Below are 13988 nucleotides of genomic sequence, written 5' to 3'. Positions count from 1 at the left end.
TTAAGTGTGTATCTACCAGCAGACCTTCAGCTTTGATGATGAAATTGTGGAGGGACTATGAATTTAATGTGATGTAGTACATGAACTATATATAAATTTGTGCAAATGATGGGAAAAATCCACTTTGGTCAAATGATGACATAGGAAAGTTACTCTCCACGCCACGGAGTGTAGCAGTGCAGTTAATTAAAAATGATATATTTAGTCACATGTAGGGTGTAAAAGTACTGGAATGAAAATGACTGAAATGCTGACTAAAAATCTGTAATTTCACTTTTTGATGTTATAAGGGTGAGGGGAAGGGTTCTTGAAACTGAGTCACAGCCCCAGATTTTGTTGATCCCTGCATAGGTACAAAAAGGCCAATAGACCGATGGTATAACTCCCTTGTCCATCAAATATATCTGTATTTAAAAACTGCTGCCAAAGAAGCAGTGTATAGCAGTACCACAAGGCTCCCCCCCCCCCCCCCCCCCCCCCCAACCTCTCCTCGCCACATACTGTCTGTTATTCTCTATTCTGATATTTTGACAAGTTTGCTTTTGTGATTCAGCCCAATTTTTCTTATACAAACATTTTTATGGGTTCAAGTAAACTAGTATTTAGGTGATTTCATCAGATAACCAAGTGTACTACTCATTTTTTGAACAGTGGGACACACATTTAAATGTTGTAAAAGTTCTGTGTGTCACCTGGGCCTCTCCCAAAACATTTGGAGATTTTTGTGTGTTTACAAGTTGATTGGTTAACCCAGATAATAAATTGAGAATTTCTCAACAGAGAGCATGTTGTCTTGGATAAAGAGTCATTGACAGACGTAGAAGGAACGTCTTGTCATGTCCCAGGGAAGTGTTTTGGAACCTTTGCTGTCCGTGTTGTTTCCTAATAACCTGACAGACAACATAAATGGTAACCTCAGACTTCTTGCTGGCAATACTGGTGTCTGCAAGGAAGTACTAACCAAAAAAACTGCACAAATATCCATTCATATCTTGATAAGATTTCAAAGTAATATAAAAATTGGCAAGTCATTGATATTGGGGTCATGGGATACTACATTAAAAAAAAAAAAAAAAAAAAAAAAATGTGGTCATGGGATGGGATACTACATTTTAAAACAAAAATGTTGTATCCTATGACCGTAATATCAGTGAGTCAGTATTGGAATCAGTCAACTCCTATAAATACTTTGGTGTAATCATTAGTGTGGTTATGAAATGGAATGATCTCATAGCCTTAATTGTGGGTGAAGCAGGTGGCAAACTGTTTTTCATCAGTAGGATGCTGGTAAAATGCAATTGCTTACAAAACACTGGTGGATCCCATCCTAGAATACTACTCAAGTGTTTAGGATCCGTGTCACATAACAAGTGTGATGTCAAGTACAGGGTGAGTCAGAAAGGACTTAACAACTTTGGAATGATATAGAAATTTATTGAGGTAACTTACAGAACTGGCAGATGTGTCATTTTGTAACAAACAACCGCAAGTTTCACACAAGAGTGACAAGTGTCATTTTGATTTCATGTGACAACCGTTTGTGGTGCAGCAAACATCCTACTGGTAATCAATTTTTTCCCTACACTTGTTATAACAAATTGGGCATAAGTTGTGCAACAGCAGTGTAGATTGGATTTTTCAGGACGGCTAAATGGTTTGGGAGGGGAGGAAAAAATGCGCACACCCACACCCACCCTCTCTCTCTCTCTCTCTCTCTCTCTCTCTCTCTCTCTCTCTCTCTCTCTCTATTTCTTTCTTTCTCTCTCTTTAATGAAAACCCAAAGAAATAAATCCAGTGGTGTCAAGTCCGGGGAGCGAGGTGCCCATGTGATTAGCCTTTCATGGCCAGTGCACCGACCTGGGAAGCGATTATTGAGGAAAGCTCGAACTTCCGAGAGGAAATGAAGTGGTGCATCGTCTTGTTGGTGATTAACCATCCCAGCTCTGTCATCTTCATCAATCTGTGGAATTAAAAAAGAATTCAAGCATATCCAGATACACAATATCAGTGACATCACACTCCGCACCAGGGAGAGTAACACATTTTAAGCGCACTATGCTGGTGCTCGTGGTGGTGGGGTACTGGTGCACTATGTGAATCAGACTTGAGCCTGTTTGCTGCAAAATGACACATCTACTGATTCTGTAAGTTATCTCAGTAAATTTCTAAATCATTCCAAAGTTGTAAAGTCCTTATTGTTTCTCTGGTTGGAATAATATATAAGGGCGAAGAAACAGTTGGACGATTCATCATGGATTTGCTTCATGAAAGCTTTGAAACGGAGTTGTTATGTTTCATACAGACAGAAAAGAATGTGGTGTGCAATTCTTTTGAATAACCGCTCCTCAGTGTGACGTTTCTCATCCCACCCTAATACTGCTCCCCACCCCCCCCCCCCCTCTCTCTCTCTCTCTCTCTCTCTCTCTCTCTCTCTCTCTCTCTCTCTCGTAGTGCTATTTTGTGTCTTCCCTTTTTATGAGGTCAAGTTAGTCTTGGCTGTGGGCTCATTTCTTCCATTGTCCCAGTCTTCCTTGTATCCACTCAACTCGTTTTTCCTCACATTATTCTGCTTCATGTAATATGTTTTTTACATGCAGTATAATTTAATTAAAAATCAATTATTCTTGTGTTTGAATGGCTGTTACAAATGTGTACCATTCTTGTCCACTCTTATCTTTAGGTTACTGCAATTTCAAACACTATATTGATAATAGAAAATATCTTCTTCTCTTTACTGACTACACATGACAACTGACAATGTGTATCTCTTAATTTGAGAGGGCTTTAGAATTTACATTGAAATGGCTCACTTTTTTGTTTCAGGAGATTTCCATGTCATCAATGGTGTCCTTCATACAGCTCATTCATTGTTCAAACGATACAGACATGAATTTAAATCGCAGGAACTATGGACAGAAATCAAAGAAGTCCTAGACAATTTCGCTGAGCCGCTTACAAAGCTTTTTGTGGTAGGTACCTTTTTCTACATTATAAAATATATATTAACACTTGCCAGTGATTGTATTATGTGCTAGATCATTTGTGCTTTGGAAAAGATGGGATTCATCTTTTCACAGTGTGACACATTTTTAGTTTTTATTAAAAATGAAACTCCTCCAGATGTACTTCACATTTTATATTTATTGACTACTGGTTTCGACGTTGCATCAACGCTATCTTCAGGCCTGTACACTTTGATGAAATCAATTGTGTGTGGCTGAGTACTAGAAGTCCACAGTGAGACCAGTAATTGCTCTACATCACGATGTGGAGCACGTACTGGTCTCATCACGGACTTCTAGTACTCAGCCACACACAATTGATTTCATCAAAGTGTACGGGCCTGAAGATGGCTTTGACGCAATGTTGAAACTAGTAGCGAATAAATATAAAATCTTAAGTACAGCTGGAGGAGTTTCATTTTTAATAAAAATTATACCAGCTGTATCACATCATAATCCAATTTAAATATGGATGTAAGAAGATATTTTTAGTTGTTGTTCTACTCTCTTTACAATTACTGTTGCTCACTATGTTACCTGTTTCATGACCGTTGCCCTTTGTTGTCTTTTTAAAGGCCACAATGAACCTAAGAACTGTGCATGCTAACAATCCAGAAGCTTTGAAAGTAATCTACAGCTCCTTGGTCATTATATGTAAAGTTTTCTACTCTCTCAATTTCCAGGTATGTATCATTTTGTGGTTAAGACGTTTTGTTTAGGATACAGATAGATGTTAATTTTAGCCCAGAGGTACATATGCAACTCGTGGTTAATGTACAAATCCTGGTCAAAATGGTGTTGGGAATTGTCGAATTTTGTGTGCCATTAGGTTTTTATTGGAGAGAGATTTTTATCACCCCCTTGAGTGTACTGCCTATTATGTAAATATGGTCTATAGGCTAAGTTTAATGGCTGTTTTAGATTTGGAGATCTCACTGACTTAGGAATTAATTTCTATGAACGTCAGGGGTAAGCATTATCACAATTGTTTTTCTAAGTGAGCAGACAAAACTGTTGTACAGTAATGCAAAATGTACAGAGTCGTTGTGACAATATTGTGTGTGTATTGCTTATTTTGACTTTAACATTCTAAAGTTACACATGCCCTGGGTGGTGCTACGTGGCTTGCATTTCATGGAGCTGTAGCAACAGTATCTGGGTACAGGTTTGACAAACCAGAGGTTCGTGAACTGAGAGCTTTTCAGGTTAGTAAGTCCTATTTTCCAGTGAGCTCTGGTCTTACTTCAACAACCACTGTTCATGAGGCCTGTGGAATGTTCCCTCTTTTGCAAAGAAGATGGGGGGGGGGGGGAATCTATGGGGGGAAAATCTATTATTTTGTCCACCTTAAGGTGGACAAAATAATAGATCTTTGAAAATATGAGTAGATAAAAAAATGTACTCACCAAACAATGGGCAGAGAAAACACTTAAGAGGAAATTCGATGTTTCAGAGCCAGTGGTTTCTTCTCCTGATAGAACAGTTGTACTGAAAGGAAGAGGGATGGGGGAAATGGATGGCTAAAGCTATGGGAAATGGGAATAGTTACAAAAAATTATGCCAGAATCCCAAGTAAGAGGAGACTTACTACATAGGATGAGAAGGAAAGGCTGACTGTTGGTGTGTGCACCACAAAAGATTTGAAAACCTCAAAACTTAAAGGTGGAAGGTAGGGTAATAAGCGAGACATAGATTACTGAAAAACAATCATGAGAGAGTCAAAAAGAGTGGCAAGCTAAGTGCATTATACATGGCAGACATGTGAGGAGGACAATCAGGTTAGGCAGGTTGGAAAATAAAAAAAATATACAAAAATAAAAGAGGGCAAAGAGAAGGAATAGTTACTGAAAATAAAGGAAATGCTGAGACCACAGAAATTAAGGAAACTCTAGACCAGGTGAGTGACGAGACTCAATCGTGTTTTAAAGGCAGTTCCCATATGTGGTGTTCTGGGAACTGTTGTCAGGGGGGAAAAGCCAGGTAGCACGTTTGGTGAAATAGGCACTGAGGTGATTACTATCGTGCTGTAGAGCATACTGTGCAACAGAATATTGTGTGTTGGCAATATACACTATGTCTGTGCCGTTTCGTCCTAACTTATAACATGGTGGTAGTCATACCATCGTATTAGGCCAAATACATAACATTACGTAACAGCTGGTACATGACATGTCATTTCACAGCTTGCTCTCCCTTTGATAGTATATGTTTTACCTGTTACAGGGCTGGTGTAGGTGCTAGTAGCCATTAGGAGGGTGCATCAGGCAAGTCTTAAAGTGAGGATGGTCGCAGGGATAGGAGCCGTAGAGAAGGGAATTGGGTGCAGGAGGAGGATAGGTTCTGACCAAGATATTGAAGAGGTTGGTAGGGGCTTGACTAAAAGCTGATGTGGGTGGGATGGACAAAATACCTGACAGATTGGACCTTATTTCAGGGCATAATTTTAGGAAGTTTTAGGCCTATCTTAGTAGCTGCATAATACATTAAAGACCAGGATATTACTGAGTGACAAGAAGTGTACTCCTACAATGATTGAATCGATGGTGTGGGAAATCTGCTTTTGAACTAGGTTGGCAGGATAATTATGTACAGTGAAGGCAGAGATGAGAATGGATATGTATTGTAGTAAAATGTATGCATCTGAACAAATCCATGTGCAGAAAATTTATTTCCAATTGTGAATATGAATCATCATCAGCTGTATATTGGAATGACAATAATGAAAATTTTGTGCTGGACTGGGACACAAACCCGATTTCCCAGTTGATTTGAGTGTTCGCCCTAACCGCTTTGGCTATCCATGCATAAATCACGGCCAGACCCAAACTTCCATATATTGTCATCCATGTGTCACATAACACGAGTGCATACTGTGACACATAAATGATAAAATATAGAACTTGGGATGTGGCTGTGATATGTGGATGGATAGCATGAGCAGTTAAGGTGGCCGCTTGCATAGAGTGGGAAATCTGGGCTCAAGTCATGGTCCGGCACAAATTTTCATTGTCGTTATTCTAATATACAGCAAATGATGGTTCATATTTATAATCGTGAATACATTTCCTCTATTTCGTGATGGCTGCAGTGCCTATTCCTTCAGTCGTGTTTGTCTGTCCGAAGGAACATTGCATCATACTTCTTAATAACACAGGCACTGCTATTTCATAAATATAGTTGCCTCAAATGCCAAGGCTGTATGGCAGGGAACATTTGACATGAAAATAATGCCAACTGTCAAGATGTAACTACTGTTGTTTTATTGTATATTGTGAATAGAAGCTGACCTTGCTGAGAATGAGACCATCATCAAGGAAGGTGGCATGAGATTTGGACTAGGACATGTGAAACTGAATTTAAAGAATGTGCTTACCATAACCAGCTTTATGCTTTCCAACAACTACTTTACCTTTAAGAGGCATGCTTCAAACAGATCAGCGGTCACGGGAACCAGGATGGCTCCTTCTTGTGCCAGTCTTTTCATGGGTCACTTGGAGGGTTCTTTCCTGGGATCCATAAGCCTTCAGCCACAGGTTTGGTTTAGATACATTGATATCTTCGCCACATGGGCTCATGGAGGGGCTGATCCGTTGAAATTTTTTAGATCTCTAAACAAACTGACAGAAAAAAAAAATCGCAGCACCAAGGAGGAGTTGTGCAACATAAATGAAAGTCGGTAGGGGTGTTTCTAAATCTGAAGGATGATGACTCTTAAAATTTTGCGCTAGGTGCATAAGAGTGGTGCTAATAGTGTCATTATGAGGATACAAATCAGGTTTGCTTTAAATACATGCTGTAACAGTTGTGAACATTAAGTTACCTTTGAGATTGGACATGGTGAGATGACACCTTTTAGGTGACAAAGACATCGTTACTAACACAAATGTGCAATACAGCTACAAGAAGCTGGATGTTACAGTATTTTCCAAGTGTGACCCATTAATCTCATGGTGTGGTAATATTCACACCCATCAGCACCTGCATTCTTTGGAACTGGCATTGTTGCATTCTTCTTGAAGTCTGAGGGTATTTCGTCCATCTCATGTACATTGCACATTCATCATTTGTTATTTCAATCTCCTTACCATCTGTGGATCTGATACATATATCAACTTGTACTACGGTGGTGGATGTTGGCTTCACATCTATCTTGGCTATAATGATGCCTTTGCTATGCGATACATAGTAGCTTAATCCAGTTCCTATTTTCTTATTTGGATTTAGACCGCCTCCTGCATTACTATTAACTGATTTTGTGTTGAATAAAATAACAAGTTTACTATGACCAGTCACTGATTATTTATCTCCACGATACGTTTCTAAGTCTTGAACCTCCATCAGGTGGATTTACATTTTTTAGTAGGGCATATGTTTGCATTGTGTTAAGATTTTTGGAGGAACTTGGGGCTATGTGTAGTGGAGAAATAAAACACTATTTCAGAAGATGTTTTTAAATACTAAAAACTACACTTATATATAACAGAAAAAATAAGTAAAATAGAATAACTCCAGTAGTCATAGGTTCCTTTCACTGTTGTAACACATACTGTCATATTTTGTGATCAAAGATGGCATCTGGAAACTATTAGGTGCAAGAAGCATATAGCAAAAGAGAAATATTATCACAAAGTACAAAGAATATATGTGGGAATAAATATTTCAGGTGATATATAAATCCGATTTTGTCAAGTTTATATAGCTTAAATTTCATACTCATTTATATAATCAGGTGACATTTTGCAAACTTTAAGTAGAATAATTATCTTGGCAACAGTGGTAAAATTATACATATACAACAATTTTGGTTGGTATTCAGAGATAGTGATGAATGGCTGGAGGTGGAGGGAGAGAAAGAGAGAAGAGAAAGAGAGTGGAAGGAGTGATTGGATGAGAGCAAACTTTCCAAAGCAGGGGATTCTGAAGATTATATCTGGTACAAGTAATAACTATAAAGGTTGGGGTAATGCATTGTTTGTGCCTTACGTATTGTTTCAAACTGAGAGGGGGTACAAGCTGTTGGTGTGATGGTATTTTTGTAAATGAGCCCAGTCCATTGTACATTTGGGGGATGTCATGGTAACACAACTACATATTTATGGGAAATATTAAGGCAGGTGATGTGTGTGTTTGTGTGCATTGCAAATTTAATAACATAGGCTGTTGGTGAAAACAGAATGATGCTATTGTAAATGTTGTCATTTTTGTCATTTAAGATGGATTCAAATGGTTTTCTTTGGTGTTTGTATGTTTAGAATGTTTCAAGGATGTCTAGTTATTTGCCTTTAGGTTGAATGTGTAAGATGCAGATATTTGTGTTGTTAACATGATGTTTTGTTCGTGCAGGTGGATGTCTGTTGCTGATGTGAGATATTTTTTGTTTTCTAGTGTTGATGTGTGTTTTTTGGCTCTAATGTCAAATGATGTACCTGTCTGACCTATGTTGAAACAGTCATAGTCCAAACATTCAGTTTTGTACACACCCAAACGATGGAGTGGGTTTCGTGCGTTGCTGTTGTGAGAAAACTTGTGTCGAATCTTGTTGTCTATGGTAGAGTTTATGTTTATTCCTTTTCATTTGAGGACATTGGCAATCTGATATGAAATATTACCTAGAAATAGGAATGTATAGAAGGTGTTTTCGTTATGTTTTTTGTGATGTGATTGTTTTGCACTATTGAATGTTTTATGGTGACTACTATGGAGCTGTTATAGCCATTTTCGATAGCTGTTTGTTTTATTATTTCAGTTTTTTGTTCACATGTATCTTTGGAGAGTGGTGGTTGGATAGCACTACTGATCATGTACTGGAATGCTGCAATGTTGTGGGCTGTGGGGTGACAGGAGAAGCAGTGGTTCAGTTCACTGATGTCATCTTTTGTGCCAATGATTAAAATGATAGTGTCATCCCTTAGTAGTAGATGATGTTCCTGAGGAGGTGGTGATTGGAATTCAGGACTTTGTCTTATAAATTGTTTATAAATATTCCAGCTAACAATCTGGAAAGGTTTGAGCTCATTGTTAGGCCATCTGTTTGTAGAGTTTATTGTTGAATTTGAAATAGTTGTCTGAAAGTGTTAATTCAAACCGGTCCATTCATTCAGTAATCTGAGTTAAAGGGATTTTTTTGTGCTTTTGTAGGTTGGTATTAACTATCTGTAGTGTGGGCTCTATTGGCACAGAGCAATTTTTGAAGAGCATTTTATTGAGTTTGAATGTTGGGCTGTTCCTACTGTTCACGATTGGCCTGATGGGGTCTCATTTTTGTGTATCTTTGGTTGTGATCTGAGTTAAGGTGCTTGTGGGCTCATTGTTACAATGTGTCTAGCTTCTTGGATGGTGAGTAGGAAGTTTGTGTTATTTGAAATGTGTTTAATGTCTTTTTGTATTCTGGGTGTTGGATCTTTAGGTATTTCTGTTATATAGTGGCTTGGAAGAAGTCGAAAGTTTTTCCTAAGTGTGTTGCTCTGATCATTAGAACAGTTGTATTATACTTGTCAGCTCTTGCAATTATTTCATTTTTCATGTTTAGTTTAGTCTCAATGGTACATAAGAGGGCTTCTTCTCTTGTAGGCTGAGAATGGTTTTGCAATGTCCTTCTCAATAATTTTATTAATTTTGTTGCAGGCTGCTAATTTGTCATTTTGCTTCTTGCATGCGATAGTTGAAATCTGCGTGACACTGCTGATGAGCTTCTCTTGGTTCTTTTGGTCCAGTGGAGTTTGAATGCTGTGTTTTAACCTTTTGCAGAGTAGTGCCTCTTCTTCTGCAGTGATTATTATGTTGCTGTTGTTAAGGAAAGATACGTAGAATATGTGTTTCCTTCGGCTGTTTTGGTTCATTTTGGGAGGTAACTACTGTGTCATGAGGTTAGCTAGTTATTTCTTCTGTGAGGCTTCCATTTTCTGTATGATGACTTCGCTGTACTTTACATCTACATCTACATTTATACTCTGCAAGCCACGCAACAGTGTGTGGCGGAGGGCACTTTACGTGCCACTGTCATTACCTCCCTTTCCTGTTCCAGTCGCGTATGGTTCTGTTCCAGTCGCGTATGGTTCGCGGGAAGAACGACTGCCGGAAAGCCTCTGTGCGCGCTCGAATCTCTCTAATTTTACATTCGTGATCTCCTCGGGAGGTATAAATAGGTGGAAGCAATATATTCGACACCTCATCCAGAAACGCATCCTCCCGAAGCCTGGACAGTAAGCTACGCCGCGATGCAGAGCGCCTCTCTTGCAGAGTCTGCCACTTAAGTTTGCTAAACGTCTCTGTAATGCTATCACGCTTACCAAATAACCCTGTGACGAAATGAGCCGCTCTTCTTTGGATCTTCTCTATCTCCTGTGCCAACCTGATCTGGTACGGGTCCCACACTGATGAGCAGTACTCAAATATAGGTCGAAGGAGTGTTTTGTAAGCCACCTCCTTTGTTGATGGACTACATTTTCTAAGGACTCTCCCAATGAATCTCAACCTGGCACCAGCCTTACCAACAATTAATTTTATATGATCATTCCACTTTAAATCATTCTGTACGCATACTCCCAGATATTTTACAGAAGTAACTGCTACCAATGTTTGTTCCGCTATCATATAATCATACAATAAAGGACCCTTCTTTCTATGTATTCGCAATACGTTACATTTCTCTATGTTAAGAGTCAGTTGCCACTCCCTGCACCAAGTGCCTATCCGCTGCAGATCTTCCTGCATTTTGGTGCAATTTTCTAATGCTGCAACTTCTCTGTATACTACAGCGTCATCCGCAAAAAGCAGCGTGGAACTTCCGACACTATCTACTAGGTCATTTATATATAGTGTGAAAAGCAATGGACCCATAACACTCCCCTGTGGCATGCCAGAGGTTACTATAACGTCTGTAGACGTCTCTCCATTGAGAACAACATGCTGTGTTCTGTTCGCTAAAAACTCTTCAATCCAGCCACACAGCTGGTCTGATATTCCGTAGGCTCTTACTTTGTTTATCAGGTGACAGTGTAGAACTGTATCGAACGCCTTCCGGAAGTCAAGGAATGTGGCGTCTATCTGTGAGCCTGTATCTAATACTTTCTGGGTCACATGAACAAATAAAATGAGTTGCGTCTCACACGATTGCTGTTTCCGGAATCCATGCTGATTCCTACAGAATAGATTCTGGGTTTCCAGAAATGACATGATACGCGAGCAAAACACGTGTTCTAAAATTCTACAACAGTTCGATGTCAGAGATACAGGCCTATAGTTTTGCGCATCTGCTCGGCGACCCTTCTTGAAACTGGAACTACCTTTGCTCTTTTCCAATCATTTGGAACCTTCTGTTCCTCTAGAGAACTGTGTTACACGGCTGTTAGAACGGGGGCAAGTTCTTTCGCGTACTCTGTGTAGAGTCGGTGTCGTCGTAACTGCCGTCTGCGTCACGTCTGCTGTGCAGCGAGCTACGTTAATTTAAGTATTAACTGTATTTTTCTTACTTGTCACTTCTTCGACCATATGTTTTTGCTTTTAGGAAGCTTTAATTGTCGAGTGCTAGTAATAGTGTTCCATAAATTTTGTGTTTGTTTTGAATACAGTCAGAGAGAGTCCCTTTAGTCAGCCACAGTGCCAGTAGTGCTAGTGTTTGTTTTGAATACAGTCCAGAGACAGGTAGTGCTATTTTCATTGTTTTCTACAAGAAGTGTCTAGTAACCACAGTTTAGTCAACTATCAGCCGCCTTTTGTGAATTAGCGGTGTAGTTAAAAGTTGATTAACTCTCTACAGTAAATTGATTTCTTAGGATGGATAGGATGTGTGACTGCTGTGTACAGATGCAGGAGGAGCTGGCCACTGTTCGCGAACAGCTGAACGTGTTGATGGCCACGGTCAGCCGTCTTCAGGCTGCTGCCTCGGAGTGTAGCAGCAGTGGGGAGTCTGGTGAGTCGCATGGTACACCCCAGGTGTTACATGCTTCACCCACTGTCCCTGTTGTCAAGACATCTTCGCGGGTACCGGGCGCGGTTGGGCCATCCTCTCCCCAAGGGGAGTGGCGGGTTCAGCGGCGTTCACGGCGCACGAGGCGGAGGGTCAATGTGGAGGCTGGCCGTGTGGCATCGCCCGCTCTGCCTGTGAGTGGACATGTGGCCGCTCCTTCAGCAGGCGTACGGGGGGAGGGGTTTATTAGTGATTGGGAGCTCCAATGTTAGGCGGGTGATGGAGCTCCTTAGGGAAATAGCGGAAAGGTCGGGGAAGAAGGCCAGTGTTCACTCTGTCTGCTTGCCAGGGGGTCTCATCCAAGATGTGGAGGAGGCCCTGCCGGCGGTGATAGAGAGCACAGGTTCAGACATGGTAATTGGATGTCTCTATAGGCCCCCTGGCTCAACAGCTGTTGTGGCTGAGCATCTGAAGGATAATTTGGAAAATATTTCGAGTAGATTTCTCCGCCATGTTATAGTTCCGGGTGGAGATTTTAATTTGCCGGATGTAGACTGGGAGACTCAAACGTTCATAACGGGTGGCGAGGACAAAGAATCCAGTGAATTTTTTTTAAGTACTTTATCTGAAAACTACCTTGAGCAGTTAAACAGAGAACTGACTCGTGGCGATAACATATTAGACCTTCTGGTGACAAACAGACCCGAACTATTGGAAACAGTTAACGCAGAACAGGGAATCAGTGATCTTAAAGCAGTTACTGCATTGATGATTTCAGCTGTATATAGAAATATTAAAAAAGGTAGGAAGATTTTTCTGTTTAGCAAAAGTGACAAAAAGCAGATTTCAGAGTACCTGACGGCTCAACACAAAAGTTTTGTCTCAAGTACAGATAGTGTTGAGGATCAGTGGACAAAGTTCAAAACCATCGTACAATATGCATTAGATGAGTATGTGCCAAGCAAGATCGTAAGAGATGGAAAAGAGCCACCATGGTACAACAACTGAGTTAGAAAACTGCTGCGGAAGCAAAGGGAACTTCACAGCAAACATAAACATAGCCAAAGCCTTGCGGACAAACGAAAATTATGCGAAGCGAAATGTAGTGTGAGGAGGGCTGTGCGAGAGGCGTTCAATGAATTCGAAAGTAAAGTTCTATGTACTGACTTGGCAGAAAATCCTAAGTAATTTTGGTCTTATGTCAAAGCGTTAGGTAGATCAAAATAAAATGTCTAGACACTCTGTGACCAAAATGGTACTGAAACAGAGGATGACAGACTAAAGGCCGAAATACTAAATGTCTTTTTCCAAAGCTGTTCCACAGAGGAAGACTGCACTGTAGTTCCTTCTCTAGATTGTCGTACAGATGACAAAATGGTAGATATCGAAATAGACGACAGAGGGATAGAGAAACAATTAAAATCGCTCAAAAGAGGAAAGACCGCTGGACCTGATGGGATACCAGTTTGATTTTACACAGAATACGTGAAGGAACTTGCCCCCCTTCTTGCAGCGGTGTACCGTAGGTCTCTAGAAGTGCGTAGTGTTCCAAAGGATTGGAAAAGGGCACAGGTCATCCTCGTTTTCAAGAAGGGACATTGAACAGATGTGCAGAACTATAGACCTATATCTCTAACGTTGATCAGTTGTAGAATTTTGGAACACGTATTATGTTCGAGTATAATGACTTTTCTGGAGACTAGAAATCTACTCTGTAGGAATCAGCATGGGTTTCGAAAAAGATGATCGTGTGAAACCCAGCTTGTGCTATTCATCCACGAGACTCAGAGGGCCATAGACACGGGTTCACAGGTAGATGCCGTGTTTTTTGACTTCCGCAAGGCGTTCGATACAGTTCCCCACAGTCGTTTAATGAACAAAGTAAGAGCATATGGACTATCAGACCAATTGTGTGATTGGATTGTAGAGTTCCTAGATAACAGAACGCAGCATGTCATTCTCAATGGAGAGAAGTCTTCTGAAGTAAGAGTGATTTCAGGTGTGCCACAGGGGATTGTCGTAGGACCATTGCTATTGACAATGTACATAAATGACCTTGTGGATGACATCGGAAGTT

At 40.2% G+C, this 13988-nt stretch overlaps 1 protein-coding gene across 1 annotated transcript in view; it reads left to right on the top strand.

The window, feature by feature from the left end:
• Window positions 1-13988, top strand: part of LOC124802525 (exportin-2) — a 170694-nt gene that overhangs the window by 37886 nt on the left and 118820 nt on the right. The window contains exons 4-5 of the mRNA XM_047263370.1: window positions 2825-2970; window positions 3579-3686. Coding sequence (XP_047119326.1) covers window positions 2825-2970; window positions 3579-3686 — 254 coding nt within the window. The remainder of the gene's footprint in view (window positions 1-2824; window positions 2971-3578; window positions 3687-13988) is intronic.

Source organism: Schistocerca piceifrons, chromosome 6, assembly GCF_021461385.2.
Source record: "Schistocerca piceifrons isolate TAMUIC-IGC-003096 chromosome 6, iqSchPice1.1, whole genome shotgun sequence".
NCBI classification, from domain to species: Eukaryota; Metazoa; Arthropoda; class Insecta; order Orthoptera; family Acrididae; genus Schistocerca; species Schistocerca piceifrons.
Note: the sequence above shows the minus strand (reverse complement) of the source record. Positions and strands in the feature narration are given on the sequence as shown.